A 14,774-nucleotide genomic window follows, 5' to 3' on the forward strand; every position below is an offset into this window, starting at 1 on the left:
CTCATGTGAGCTCAGTTAATTTGTAGAAGAATTTTTTATTTTAGAGGACTAGCATTAGCTTATGCAAAAATATGTCATTTTAACCTATAAGAGCACTCTTATCAGACATGTTAAATGTGCCAAATATCAAATATTTGGCATTTGACACACCAAAACACCAAAAAACTACCTTCATCAGATATTCTATACGTTTCAAATTTTTGAAACATGCTACAATAATGTTCTATGTTTAGAATGGTACGGCCAAGTATGCTATAATATTTAACATTATTTTATTCTCTTTTCCCCTTTTCTCTCTCACATGACTATTGTCCTTCTCCCTTTTCCTCTTTGTTTTTTTCCTCTTTTTCTCTTTGCACTCTTCTCTCCTCTCAAACAACTCTCATCACTCTCCTCCCTCTCTTCGATGGTGGTGGTTGTGATTCCTAAGGATTCAAATGGTAGTGGCAGATCATGATGGTGCTAGTTGTTGTGGCGGTGGATCGCGGTGGCGGGGTCTGTAAATCCTTCATTTTTTCTATTTTGAGCTCTCCTTCTCTTCATTTTTCAGCCAAACACCTCAAGTAAATTCATTTTCGCATTGATTAAACCAAAGTTTCTTTATTTTGGGTTGATTTTTGGTGGTCGCAAGCTGGGTCATGAGTTTGTTTGATTAATGGGTTGTGGGTGGTGGCTATAGCTTGGCTTTGCTGGGCTGATTTTTTATTGATTTGTGTTTGATATGTTTGGTAACTTGGTTTTATACTAGATTTTGTTTGGCTAATTTGAGCTTGATGTTTGGTTTGTGTTTGATATTTGATTTGTGTTTGATCTATTGGGTTTTGATAAGAAAAAAAGTTGAACTGGGGAGGAGGAGAGAGCTTCAAAGAGACTATGGTTTGTGAGTTGATTTTGGTGGTTGTGGTTTTTTTTTTATGAGGTGGTGTTGGTGGTTTGGGTTTGTGCCGTTGTTGCGGCAGTAGGGGTTGTGCCGTTGTTGACGATGATGGGGAGGAATTTAATATATTATTTTAATGTGTTGTAAATATTATTTTAATGTATAGAATTGAAGAATAAAACATCTAATAAATGGGATATTGTAAAATGATGTAGTAAAATAATAAAGTAGGCTTTTGGTGTGTCAAAATGACATTTTTTTTTATAAAAGAGAATGCTCTAAAAGAGCTATTTTATTATTTTAGTGCATTATTTTACAATTTTCTTTATGTCACATGTGCGTCCCAAAATAAGGTTGCTGGGCCTCAAAGGAGTTTGGGCTCACAATCTATTTGTATAATGGGCTTTTGGATTTCCTACCACGGGTGGCGCGATGCTCGGCAAGCCCGTTTCCTGAGTCTCCCCTCTTTTCTCACTATCTCTTCTCTTTCTTCCTTGGGGAGAGTTGATATGGCTCTCTCTAGTCTTTTCCCTCTAAAATTGCCAAAAACCCTTTTAACTGAGTCTTCCCTGCCTATTTATAGCCAAACTTAGTGGAACGGTCATAATTATTCCCCTGGTGGGTAGAAGGAGGGGTCCAATACTATTACCCATAAGTGGGGGTTTAGTTAGGAGTGGGAAGAAATGAGAGTGGCATTGGAACTGGCTCCAACGCTGGGTTTGATTCTCGGCAAGGGCGTTCCCTAAGCAATGGAAGGGAGGTCCAATGCCATTTCATCTAAGTGGATGTTTGGTGGCGAGAAGGAGATAATGATAGTGGCGTTGGGACTAGCCCCGCATGTAAGTTCTGTGCTCAGCAGGGCACGTCACAGGTTGCTTTGAGCACTCCGAGCTCATAACTTCTCAGACGGCACGTGCGTTACAATGTGTGATCAGTGTAGGGCTCCTATAAGAGTTAGTCTTCATGGGCCTTAAGGCGATTGGGCTTGACGGGGGGTAAGGCCCGTACAATAGCCCCCCTTGATTCATGTTCTGCTTCAGGCGATGAATTAAGGATCTCGGGCAAGTCGTAGTGATGGCTTCCCGCGGATGTATACTCTCGGCACACGGCCTGGGCGATCATCTCAGCGGATTTCTCTAGAATGGTGCTGTATTAAGTCGTCGCGTCAGTAATTAATATTTAATAGTTGGCGAACTGCCCGACGGTTCGTGAACCGTCTGACGGTTCGTGAACCGTGCCCACGCGTGTGGAGGGTTATCCAAGAAAAGGATTTGGGAGGGTTATATTTCCCGCCCCTAGCCTCATTAAACGCTTCAAGGTCCTATAAGTAGCCCATTCTAGACTCCTTCTCCACTTTTCGTGTTTCTCTCGCTCTCAACCCCTCCTTTGCCGAGCATTCTTCTTCTGCGCAAAAACCTCCTCAATTCTCCACTCTCTAGAGCCCCAAGTAAGTTCTTTCTACCTCTCTTTCCTTTTCAATTCTCTTCCATTTCATACTATAGTAATTGGGTTTTCTCACCTACTTACCCCTGGGGCTACCTTGGCTAGTTTTAGAGAGACCTTTGGCGTCCCAGGGGATGTCAACATTGTGTATTGCAACGTGGGCGACCTCGAACTTCAGAGGGCTGCTGACTAGAACACAGCGTTCTTCCCACTGATGTTGATACTCGAGGGTGGGGTTAGGTTCCCTGTAGACCCTCTCGTCATAGGTACCCTAGGGTTTTACGGCCTGTGCCCCGACTAGTTTCCCCCCAACTTTTATAGGGTTGTTAGCTGTGTCATCCAGTTAAACCACATGTTCGGGCTGCAGTTGAACCAGCACGACATAAATTTCATGTATAAACTGTGCAGCAACTTCGCCCGTGGTTATTACTTGAAAACTAGAGATACCCGAGTCCGGCTCATATCCTGCTTGCCCGACTCTAATAGGAACTCGGCCGGAGAGTTCGTTTGTGTGCGTGGTAACTGGCATGCCAATGACCTTCTTTGCCTGCTCTCACCACGTGAAGTTGTTCGGTACTGACAATCCCCCTTTGATTTGTTCTTGCATCTTTTATATAAATATTATATATATATATATATATATATATATATATATATATATATTTAGCTGATCGGTTTGTTCCCGGACTTATTGCAGAATCCAGAAGGTTATTCCCGGACAGTTGAGTTATACACGCACGAGACCTCAACTTCGTTCTTAGGTCGGAGATCTTCGTGCACCACGACAAGCAGCTTAGGGCGTCTCATTTGATCCTCGGCGTCAACCACGTGTACACCACTTGGAAAAACTTCGGCTAGGCGCTTTTGGTAGACAGCTCACTCCTGTCGTACATCGACGTGCGGTACAAGACCTTCCTTCCCCCCGGGCTCACCACAGGTGAGGCTCGAGGAAGTGGCCCGCCCTATACCACTGCAGATGACATCGCGCCGGTGAGGGACGGCTCTGCCGAGCGAGTGTCGTAGAGTCGACGAAGGCACGTAGCGATCGGACAGCCAGAGGACGCTGCCCCCGTAGCCGAGGAACCAGCTGCCGCCCAAGCAGAGAGAATGGTGAAACATAGGGAGATGACCTTTCCCCGGTTCATCCCCGGCGCCAGTCCGGCGGCTCAAACCCAGTCCCCGAAAGGAACAAGTCAAACTCCTCCCGGGGGCGAAGGCAGGAAGAGAAAAAGGGTTACCGAGAATAACCCTCCTATCCCGGGTGACGCTTTACCGAAGACCCCTCCCCGTGCAGCGAGCGGTTCCAAGCTTCCGGAGGGGCCGATGGTCACACCCCCTGCGGTTTAGGTCGGAACCGACGTGGCATCCTCTTCCCGACAGGTAGTCGGTTGGCAGCACACCTTCCAGTTAGGTGACAAGTGTTTGCCGGAAACCGCCAGCGTCTAGCTATGGGACAGGGGTGCAGGGGGTGAGTGGCCCAAAGTTTGGCGCAGGGCCTCATGCTACCCGAGGATGTGCATTATTATGCGCAGGGCGATGACGAGACACTTGCCACGCGACTACAGTGGCACTCCATCGTGGTAACGCTCTATTCCCCTTGACTGTGTGCATTGCACTGAGTGGTCCTCTCTTTTCTTTTTTAATTTCATCATTTGGCTACTATTTTTATCTCCAGGCCACGCAGATGACCAGCGTTGTGACCGGGCGATTGAAGGATGTGGCCAAGGCCCTGGAGGGGGAAAAGGCGTTGAAGTCTGTTGCTGAGGCCACGGCCAGGGAAAAAGGGGGAGGCTACCACGACGTCGGAGAGGAAAGCGATAGATGCCGAGAACGTCCGGCAGGCCACCAAAGGAAAGCTAACCTTCCTGGAGGCGAAGCTCGGGGAGACCGAGCTTAAGTTAGTGACGGTGGACAGCTTGAGTCTAGCCCAGGCTAATGAAATCGCCAGCCTGAAGGAGTCCCTCGAAGCCTGCGAGGAAAAGTGGTACAATGTCGGCTTCTCGGATGCTGAAAACTCCGCAGAGCCGATCATCCACCAAGCTCGGCACCATGGCTTCGGGGAGGGATGGCTAGCTGCCCTTTAGGCGATAGGGGTGGCCGCGTACTCTCCACTGTGGACCCCCGAGCAGATCCCTTACCCGGCCCCTCCTCCACTTGCCGTTCAGAGTCGGACCGAGGCATCAGGCGAGGAGGAGACTCCAAGTATGATCGACCTCGTGCGGGACATTGACGCTCATATGGAGGCAGTCGACCCAGAGGTTACAAGCAACATCCGCGCAGGGGCCGAAGCTGCACTAGACCAGGTCCCACTGACAACTGTGAGCGGAACTGAGCAGCCTATGCCTCCGCCCCCACCAGCAGACCCTATCGTTTGATAATCCAGCCCTTCTTTGCCTCTCTACTTTTTCTTTTTGTTTTATTGCTGTTATTATTTTTTCTTTGACATTTAAAAAGCTTAGATCGTCGGGCTGTGGCGATAGAACAATTTCCCTGCCTGCCAGACAGTTATAATTAATGTTTTTTAGATATCGTTGTTTCAATTTATGTCGTTTATATGCCGCTTGTGCTTCTCTATTGCTTGCTTGATAACCGCCGATTCTGTACGCGATTACTCTCTTAATGTTAATGTCGTTGGTAAATGCCATCATATCTTACTTTCTCGCTTTTGATTGCCGGGAGTAGCCCCTTTGAATTCAAGCCGTAGGGGCTTATGTTACGAGACGCCCGGCATAAGTGAACGGGTCCCTGTACCTACGTGAGACTAGCGTAAGGTTTTCACCTGCTTGGTGATAGGAATCGGACCGAGGGCAGGTCTCTGTCCTTAGATAAAAATAGTGTAAGGTTTTCACCTGCTCGATGATATGGCTCGAACCGAGGGCAGGTTTCTGTCCTTAGATAGAAATAGCGTAAGGTTTTCACTTGCTCGATGATAGGGCTTGAATCGAGGGCAGGTTTCTGTCCTTAGATTAGAAATAGCGTAAGGTTTTCACCTGCTCGATGATAGGGCTCGAATTGAGGGCAGGTTTCTGTCCTTAGATTAGAAATAGCGGAAGGTTTTCACCTGCTCGGTGATAGGGCTCGAACCGAGAGCAGATTCCTGTCCTTAGATAAAAATAGCGTAAGGTTTTCACCTGCTCGGTGATAGGGCTCGAACCGAGGGCAGGTTTCTGTCCTTAGATAGAAATAGCGTAAGGTTTTCACCTGCTCGGTGATAGGGCTCGAACCGAGGGTAGGTTTCTGTCCTTAGATAAAAATAGCGTAAGGTTTTCACTTGCTCGATTATAGGGCTTGAACCGAGGGCAGGTTTCTATCCTTGCCATGAATAAGTTGCCCTTTACCCTCGCAATTCTCTTTATAATTCTTGCCTGGTGATAATAACTTGAAATAAGAAAAAGGAGGGGGGGGGGGCAGCTAAATCAAGGTCTTCATATTAAACATGCAGTGATGCCCGGTTACATTAGGTTTATATCTTTGGAGGGTGTTCGGTTACTGATAAATTTTTTTCAAATTGCGAACATTCCATGGCCGGAGGAGTGGTTTTTCCTCCAAATCCTCCAGATAGTATGCCCCTGCTCCAGCAATAGCAATCACACGGTAGGGACCCTCCCAGGTTAAAGCTAGCTTTCCCGCGTTCGTCTCTCACGTATTCCCCACTACCTTTCGGAGTACCAGATCTCCCGCAGCGAACTCCCTCCTTTTGATAGCTCTATTGTACCTCCGGGCAAGCTTCTGTTGATACTCTGCCAGCCGAATGGTGGCCATATCTCGGTGCTCCTCTAGCAAGTTCAGCTCCTTGGCCATCAACTCCTTGTTCTCGTCAGAAGCGAATCCCGCAACTCGGGCGCTACACACGTTTACTTCAGCAGGGATGACTGCCTCTGCCCCGTAAGTTAGAGAGAACGGCGTTTCTCCAGTGGATCTCCTCAGAGTGGTTCGGTATGCCCATAGCCTTGTTTGTCGCTTCTACCTGGCCGTTACTCTGCGGGTAAGCCGGCGTGGAGTATCAGTTCCGGATACCAAAGCTCTCGCAGAACTCCCAGAAAGCCCTGTTGTCAAACTACAGGCCATTGTCCGATATTAAAGATTTCGGCACGTTGAACCTTGTTATAATGTTCCTCCATACAAATCTCTTAACGTCAACGTCTCGGATGTTGGCCAGTGCCTCAGCCTCTGCCCACTTTATGAAGTAGTCTACTGCCACCAACACGAACCTTCGGTTGCCCGTTGCTCGGGAAAAAGGCTTGACTATATCCAGCCCCCAGCAGGTGAATGGCCACGGGCTGCAAACTGGGTTCAAGTTCCCGGCCGATTGGTAGATCATCGGCGCGTGAACCTGACACTGTTCACATCTCTGAGCATACTCGGTGGCTTCCTTCCTCATCTGCGGCCACCAGAAACCCTGGGTCATTTCTCGGTGCGCCAGCGAGCGTCCCCCCACGTGGCTACCGCAGTCTCCCTCGCGCGGTTCGGCTAACAGCTCTTTAGCCTGGCCGGGGCGAAGGCACTATAGGTATGGCCCTTCGAATGATCTGCAATATAGCTTCCGATCGGCAGATAACCAGTACCGAGCGGAAGTTCGCTGTACTCTGGCTGCCTCTTTCTCATCTTCCGGGGCTCGATCCTCTGAAAGGAAGTTGATGATTGGATCCATCCAGCACTTCTCGGCTACAGTGACCTGTAGAATCAGTGCCCTGGCGGTAATACTTGGCTCGGGCACCAACTCCACCCTGATCAACCGAGGTACCTCGTCAGCTATTGATGATGCTAGAGTTGCCAAAAATCGGCGTGCCAGTTCCGTCCCCGGGCTATCCGCTCGATCTTGACTATCACAAAGTCACCCATCATTTGCTTTGCTAGCCGCAGATATTCTATCATCCGGGGATCCTTGGCCTCGAAGTTCCCTTGGACCTGACTTACCACGAGGAGGGAGTCTGAGTATACCTCCATCTCCTTTACCCCCAGATCCATGATAACCCTAAGTCCTGCCAGCAGGGCCTCGTATTCGGCCTCATTATTAGAAGCCCTGAAGCCTAACCTGAATTAGTGTTCCAGCTTCAGATCTTCCAGGGTGATGACCACTATCCTTGCCCCCGCTCCAGCCGCATTGGACGCTCCACCCACAAACACCTTCCATGGCTTGACTTCTACTACGCAGGTTATGTCTGTACCTTTCGATGAGAACTCGGCAATAAAATCCGCAAGTACTTGTCCCTTCACTGAGTTCCTCGACTTGTATCTGATGTCGAAGAAGCCCAGCTGAGTCCCCCACTTGGCTATCCTCCCCGTAAAGTCAGATCTCCTTAACAATGATTGCAGCGGGTACTCGGTCAAGACGTGGACTGTGTGGGCCTGAAAATAATGGGGTAATTTTCGGGTTGAGTGCATGAGTGCCAGCACCAGTTTTTCCAGTGGTAAGTACCTGGCCTCCGGGTCGACTAGCGTCTTGCTAATGTAATAAACTGGGAGCTGTGCACCGTAATCCCTCAGTAGTACGGCGCTCGTTGCATGTTCGGATACTGAGAGGTACATGTACAAGTCTTTTCCCGGTTCTGGGGTTGACAACGTCGGTGCCCGGCCAAGGTAATCCTTTAGATCTTGGAAGGCCCTGTCACACTCCTCGTCCCACTGGAACCCCTTCCACTTCTTCAGAAGTTGGTAAAAAGGCTGGCACCGATCAGCGAACTTGAAAATAAATCGGTTAAGAGCAGCCAGCATACCGGTCAGCTTTTGAACCTCTTTCGGGTTGCCCGGCGGTTTGAGAAACTTCACGGCTTCAATTTGATCGGGGCTGACTTCTATCCCCTGTTCAGTAATCAAATAACCCAGGAACCTGCCGGATCCAACCCCGAATGCACACTTATCAGCGTTAAGGCGCAGCCGGTGTCGTCGGAGGATCTCGAACACTTCTTTCAGGTCACCAACGTGCTGTCCTTCTTACTTGCTCTTTATCACCATGTCATCAATGTATACTTCCACTGTCCGTCCAATCTTATCCCTAAACATCCTCGTCATCATTCGTTGATAAGTGGCTCCCGCGTTCTTCAAACCGAACGGCATCACAATATAGTGGTAGTTAGCATCGGGCGTTAAGAATGCCGTCTTCTCTTGGTCTTCGGTGGCTAGGGCAATCTGGTGATAGCCCTGGAAAGTATCGAGGAAACTCATTCTCGGGTGCCCGCATGTAGCGTCCACCAATTGGTCGATTTTCGGCATCGGGAACGGATCCTTTGGACACGCTCGATTCAGATCGGTAAAATCAACACAAACCCTCCACTTGCCGCTCTTCTTTTTCACGACCACCGTGTTTGCGAGCCATTCCAGAAAGAACGTTTCCTTTATGGCCCCCGCTTCTCTCAGCTTCCCGACTTTCTGTCTAACGGCTTCCACATGCTCCCTAGCAGATCTTCTCGGTCTCTGTTTCTTCGGGGGGCACAGCGGATCCACATTCAGCTTGTGAACTATGAACTTGGGGTCAACGCTGGGCACCTCATATGGATTCCACGCAAACACATCCACGTTTTGTTTGAGGAATAAGAGTAGCTGTACCCTTTCCCCATCACTCAAGCCTGCCCCTATCTGAAAACTCCTTTCACTTCCTGGTAAGATCTTTACGCTTACCAAATCCTTGGCAGCATTAGTCCCCTCCCCTTGGGGGTGCTGTAATTGCTATAGGGGTGCCTTCTCAGCTGATTCCTTCTGCTCTGTTTGTCTGATTTCTGTGGCTACCAAACACTGTCTGGCCGCTTGCTGATCACCCCTTATCGTTGTAATTCCTTCATCAGTTCGGAACTTGACTTTTACGTGCAAGGTGGACGACACAGCCCCCATGTTATGTATCCATGGCCTTCTGAATATTACCGTGTACGGAGAGAAAAAGGCGACTACTATGAATGTCACCATTACCTCCCTGCCACCCATGATAACTGGGAGCGAAATCTACCCTTCTAAAATCACCATATGCCCGTCAAATCCTATTAAAGGTGTATCATACTTGGACAAGTCCCCCTTTTTCAGGTCGAGCCCCCTGTATAGGTCCGGGTACATTACATCTGCGCCACTCCCTTGATCTATCATTATTCTTTTCACTATAAATCCCCTTATTCGGGCCGTGACTATCAAAGCGTCGTGGTGGGGCTGAGTAGTACCTTCCAGGTCGTCGTCGTTGAACGCGATAGGTTGTCTGCTGTACCTCGGCTTCTTACCCGGGGGTTGTTCGCTCGCGCTTCCTTCTGCTGACACCACGGTCAACACCCCTTTTGCTGTGGGTGCTTTAATTACCCTTGGAGCGGCGTGGATGACCTCTATCACTCCCAAAGGGGGTGGGAGAGGGTTTCGACACAGCCGATCAGCCTGTTCAGTCGCCTGATCCCCTGTCTCCACCAGAAACTCTTTCAAATGCCCCACCTTCACCAACTGTTCCAGGTGATCTTTCAACACCCTACACTGCTCGGTGGTGTGCCCTTTATCCCTGTGATAGGAGCAATACAAATTCTGGTTTCTCCTTGACGGGTCGCCCGCCATCCTGTTCAGCCGCTTAAAATACGGCTCATTTTTTTTCCGATCAATGATGCGGTGTATAGGCTCCTTGAACGTCACGTTGACTCCCCCAACCGCCAAGCCGGGCTCTTGAATCCTCAAATCCTTCCTGTGTCTGGGGTTGAAGCCGTTGTTCCAAGGATAATTGATTATCGACTCCTTCCCTTTAGACTGTAGCCGATCATCTTCTAAGCGCTTGTACTCTTCGATACGCCTCATCAACTGCCTCATATCCTCGGGAGGCTTTAAGGTCAACGATTCTCTTAGCTCGGATTCTTCGGGTAGGCCCATCCGAAAGGTGCTCGCCACGATCTTTTCATTACCCCCGCCAATCTCATTGTACAACTCCCAATACCGACTGGTGTAGTTACGAAGGGTCTCTCCAGCCCCCATCTTCATTGATAGCAACACGTCCACGGGCTGCGGCACCCGGCTGCAAGTCATGAACCACACTCCGAACTCCTGGATCAATTCCGAGAAACTATGGATCGAGCCCTTCTTCAATCCATTGAACCAACTCAAAGTAATGGGCCCAAGGCTCGAGGGGAAAACCTTACACATCAATGCATCGTTATGGGAGTGTAAGGACATCATCTGAATATAGTGACTTACATGTTCCACTGGGTCTGTCTTCCCTGTGTAGGAATTGAACGGTGGCCGTGCGAACCGGCTCGGCATAGGCACGCTCTCAATATCTCTAGAGAACGGAGACCGAGCAGCTTGACGCAGTGCTCGGCTCATGGTATCCATGGCCGCGTTATGTGGTCGCTCCGCGTCGGGGGAAGTCGATTCACGGTCCGCATACTCTCGTGAGCAGTCGCGGTGCCTACAAGACCCGGATTGATGAGATCCTGCCTCATGGCGATTCCCCACACTTACTGACCTTTCCCTGGTCCCTTCTCCTAAGTCGGCCCCGTGCTTGCAACTCCAAATCCCTGACCGCCCTGCACAAGCGCTCGAGCTCTGAGTCCCTTCATTCAAGCTCCTGGTCTCTTCTGTCAAGGCGGCTGCGGCCTGAGGCGTCAGACATTGTCCGGAGGGTTTGGTACGACCTGATAAGAATCAACAAGCATTCAAGGATCCATTGCATGTTCCAGTTGGGCCTATTACAAGAGCAAGATCCAAGAAGAGCAAAGAAGTACTTAATGGGCTGATTCAAGAGATTTGGGCTGATTCTAACGCAGGACATTCCAAGCTTGGCCCAAAGGAAGCTGAAAACATAATAAATTTAATTCAAGCTATTTAGGGCTGATCTGGCTTAATTATGAGTGATTTATGGTATGAATTAATGATTGATTAGCTCTATATCAGTGAAGGCAGATTTTTTTCCTATTTTGGATCTGCTAATTTCAGACCAAATCAACTTTTATTTAGGGTTTTATTATTTAGTACCTTTTTTAGGTATTTTCCTTATTTTTAGGTCCATTTAATGCTTTTTAGGTCAAATTTGATTCCTGATATGGTAAGGTATCAATTAGGAGTTATTTTAGAATATATTTTCTCGTCTGTCAAGTTTTATGGAGCCCTTAAATAGGCTCTGAAGTTTGTAAACGTTTTTTAATAATATTATTGAATAAAAATCAGAAAATGTGAGGCTTTGCTCTTCTTTTGGTTCTTCAAGAACTGTGAACTTATCAGGGATTCTTCCTTGTAGCGTTCAAACTTTATACATTTGGTTCGTGATTCTTTATAACCATTGGGTCAAGGTCAACTTATACATTTGGTTCGCGTTTCGATTATAAACGTTGGGTCAAGGTTTCTATCAAAAATCTGAATTTTAGCTTTCTTAGGCAAGTATTCCAATATTTTTGTTGGGTCTCAAAGTGTGTCGATTGAGGTTCGCATCATTTGGTATTAAATATTCCAATATTTTTGTTGGGTCTCAAAACGTGTCGATTGAGATTCACATCATTTGGTATCAGAGCACAAGTTCTAAAATCAGTTTTCTATCCCTTTATTATTATTATTTTTTCCTGTTATCATCCTATCCTATTCCTTTTGTGTTCTTCATTCATCGTTCTTTTTTTTCTTTTTTTTTGTTGAAGTGCACTAGGCTAAAATCGTGCACCCAGCTCCCAAAAAAAAAACGTCAAAAAAAAAAGACATCAAAAAAGATTTAGAAAAAAAAAAGAAAAAAAAATTGTTTGTAGTTTCAATTCTCTCAGACCAGAATATCGTTTTCTTTTGTCCTCTTCCTTTGATTTAGTGTTACTGTCATATTTTCTTGCCGTTGGTATTTGTTTAAACACTACAAGTTGAATTTCTTGATCAAGTTTATTAGTTTAATGCAGAACTGAAAAGACGAAACTATGAGTGGAAAAAGGCAAGAGAGTGTGAGACTAATATCGGGAAAAAGCCAATTTAAGAGTGAAACACGAGTGGGAGTGACATAATTTGAGTGCAAACACGTGAGGGAGTGTTGTGAGGAATTATTTCTAACAATTCTCTGTTGTTTTAAAAGTATGTCTTCTAGGTGTGAAACATCAAATAGGGAAGGAGGGGAGGAGTCGTCCATCATTTTGCAGGCTATGCAACAACAATTTGAACGCATGAACGTGGTGTTTAATGAGATTCGGGATCGGATGGATAGGCAGGACACTGTTATTGCTACTTTGCGTAAGGAGCGTCCCCAAAGAGGCCTTAATGTTAGAAGGCAAGAAAGGCATGCGCACATGGATGATTCTGATGACTACCACGAGCATGAGTTTGAAGATGAAGAAGATCAAGCTTCATTGAACAATGAGGGCAGGTTTGTGCAGAGGGGAGAAAGGCGTGGTAGAGGTTTCCGAAGAGATCCAAGATGGCAAGATGGGACTGACAGGAATCTAGGAAACATAAAAATGAAGATACCAACATTCCAAGGGAAAAATGATTTAGAAGCATACTTGGAGTGGGAGAAGAAGGTGGAGTTAATCTTTGAGTGCCACAACTACTCCGAGAAGAAAAAGGTAAAACTCGCTGTCATTGAGTTTACTGACTATGCTATTATATGGTGGGATCAACTTGTGATAAACAGAAGGAGAAACCATGAGAGACCTATTGAGAGTTGGGAGGAAATGAAGGCCACCATGAGGAGGCGGTTTGTTCCTAGTCATTACTATAGGGACTTGTATCAGAAATTACAGAGTCTTACTCAAGGCTATAGGAGCGTAGATGACTACCACAAGGAGATGGAGATTGCGATGATTCGGGCAAATGTAGAAGAGGATAGAGAAGCTACCATGGCAAGGTTTGGCTATCTAGACAAGATCACCTAATATCGGTGAAGTTAGAGTCGAGTTTATCGGAGTTTTGGCCGAAATTCGTGATTTCTAACGCGGAGAGAAGAAGTCTTCGAGTAGGTCAAGTTTGTCAGGTTCTCAGATAGCCAAACCTCCACTCGAACTGACAATATCAGGTCCTAGCGCTGGTGACCTACAACCGACCAAACCACCGCCTGGATTAAGCGATTCTTGGGTGGAGATCGTCAAGTACTGGGTGGGTCTTTGGGTCCAAGTAGGTGGTGGACAGCCCTAGTATTGATGTGATTGAGATTAGTAGGAAAGATTCTTTCCAAATTTATTTTTTATGTTTAATAAAGGTGTGGGAGTAGATTTTTTTTTAATAGTACCTGGGCCCAAGTTTAGACGAGGATCCCGAACTCCCTGATTATAGTTTAAGGGGATTGGGCTTAGTCTACCGCAGCTAAGTAGGCTATTTAAAGACCAAGTGATGCACTGGGCGAGACTCCTGCAATTCACACACACTTGCAATCGAGAATATATGAATTGATCAACAAGAAAAAAAAACAACAGGGCAAACAAATATAATGAAGGAAATAACAAAGTATTTGCTCAGGATCCTTAAATCTGTGGAAAATGTTTCATTAATAAATTTCTTTTTAGTTACGGATTTACAATGAGCTCACCAAGGATTAATGCAAGGTTCAAATAAGCTCAAAAATTGCAGACTTAGATGACTCTTTTAGGTCTCCAAGACTTGCAAAGTATGAATCCTTTTGAATCCAAGCATATGCTATAGTGGCTGTTCCTGGGATACCGGGAGGTATTCCCTTGTTTGCTTTGAGTTTTACAGAGCTTGTTACTGATTCTATCTGTTCTCTCGTTTTTCCAAGATGCCCCCAACATTGGTTGCTCTCCCCCTTTTATAGTGTCACATTAGGGTTTCGGGGTACCATTGATTCTTTCCCTTTGGCCCCCCTAGGTACCAAAGCCCCTCTTTTCATCTCAACTCCTCTGACTACTCCCTTCCTCATTTTTCATAGCTTCCTTCTTTTGATGTTCCTTTCTTTGAAAGTGCCTCACTGACCTTCTACTCTAAGACCCTTTTGCCTTCTAAGTCCCTTTTTGACGCTCCTTCCTTTTGTCATTTTTCCCAGTAAGTGAGGTCTTCTTCTGGGAAAACCGAAGGTTTTCCCAGCCATTTCCTTTTGTGGGTTTCTCCCCTTTCTTTTTTTTTTTTCTAGGTTCCCAAGACGCCGACTCCCTACCTCTGAGCCGTTACTATACAAATCTTCAGGCTTTGCGCCGTATTACTGGTTGCTTCAAGAAGAAGGCCCATCCGTTTCTTGTTTCTTGGGGCCTTCTGAGCTGTCTTAATCCTTCTTTAGCCGTGCTGTACATCCAGAGGTCCCAAGAAATCCCCGGTGTCCTCAGATCTTAGTGGGCTGAACTCTTCTCCTTCCCTTCTCCGTTCCTTTTTTCTATAGACTCCTTACCCTCTATTGGGCCTCAGGTCCATAGTCCTCCCTTTCTTCGTGGCTTCAATCTTTCTCTTCCTTTCTAATTCTTTTATTTCCCACAAATTAGGCCCAATGTATCGTTCCCTTGGGCCTTTTATCATTTTTCTTATGTATATTTATTTTAGACCTCAACAACCGACCCAAATGAAGTTTCGGATCAACCGGGTCAGGTTGTAT

At 46.8% G+C, this 14,774-nt stretch overlaps 2 protein-coding genes across 2 annotated transcripts; both read right to left on the reverse strand.

The window, feature by feature from the left end:
* Positions 1-5,823: 5,823 nt before the first annotated feature.
* Positions 5,824-6,728, reverse strand: LOC142616288 (uncharacterized). Its single transcript, XM_075789167.1, has 3 exons — positions 6,382-6,728; positions 5,990-6,239; positions 5,824-5,889 (listed from the first exon to the last, which is right to left on the reverse strand). The coding sequence occupies exons 1-3, from the start codon at positions 6,726-6,728 to the stop codon at positions 5,824-5,826; spliced, it is 663 nt and encodes a 220-aa protein (XP_075645282.1).
* A 2,258-nt stretch (positions 6,729-8,986) lies between these two features.
* Positions 8,987-14,225, reverse strand: LOC142616289 (uncharacterized). Its single transcript, XM_075789168.1, has 3 exons — positions 14,165-14,225; positions 9,312-10,908; positions 8,987-9,227 (listed from the first exon to the last, which is right to left on the reverse strand). Exons 1-3 carry the CDS (start codon positions 14,223-14,225, stop codon positions 8,987-8,989), a joined length of 1,899 nt encoding a protein of 632 aa, XP_075645283.1.
* Positions 14,226-14,774: the final 549 nt, after the last annotated feature.

Source organism: Castanea sativa, chromosome 11 (assembly GCF_040712315.1).
Source record: "Castanea sativa cultivar Marrone di Chiusa Pesio chromosome 11, ASM4071231v1".
NCBI lineage: Eukaryota > Viridiplantae > Streptophyta > Magnoliopsida > Fagales > Fagaceae > Castanea > Castanea sativa.

Excerpts from the sequence above, each read along its gene's own strand:
- LOC142616289 (XM_075789168.1), bottom strand. The coding sequence starts at position 14,225 with ATGACAAAAGGAAGGAGCGTCAAAAAGGGACTTAGAAGGCAAAAGGGT. Across the intron at positions 10,909-14,164 it reads AAAGGGTCTTAGAGTAGAAG|GTCGTACCAAACCCTCCGGA; the intron begins GTCAGTGAGGCA and ends GATTCTTATCAG. Across the intron at positions 9,228-9,311 it reads AAAAAGGGGGACTTGTCCAA|GGAGGTAATGGTGACATTCA; the intron begins GTATGATACACC and ends CATGGGTGGCAG.
- LOC142616288 (XM_075789167.1), bottom strand. The coding sequence starts at position 6,728 with ATGACCCAGGGTTTCTGGTGGCCGCAGATGAGGAAGGAAGCCACCGAG. Across the intron at positions 6,240-6,381 it reads TTAATATCGGACAATGGCCT|ATCCACTGGAGAAACGCCGT; the intron begins GTAGTTTGACAA and ends CACTCTGAGGAG. Across the intron at positions 5,890-5,989 it reads AGTTCGCTGCGGGAGATCTG|GGGCATACTATCTGGAGGAT; the intron begins GTACTCCGAAAG and ends TTGCTGGAGCAG.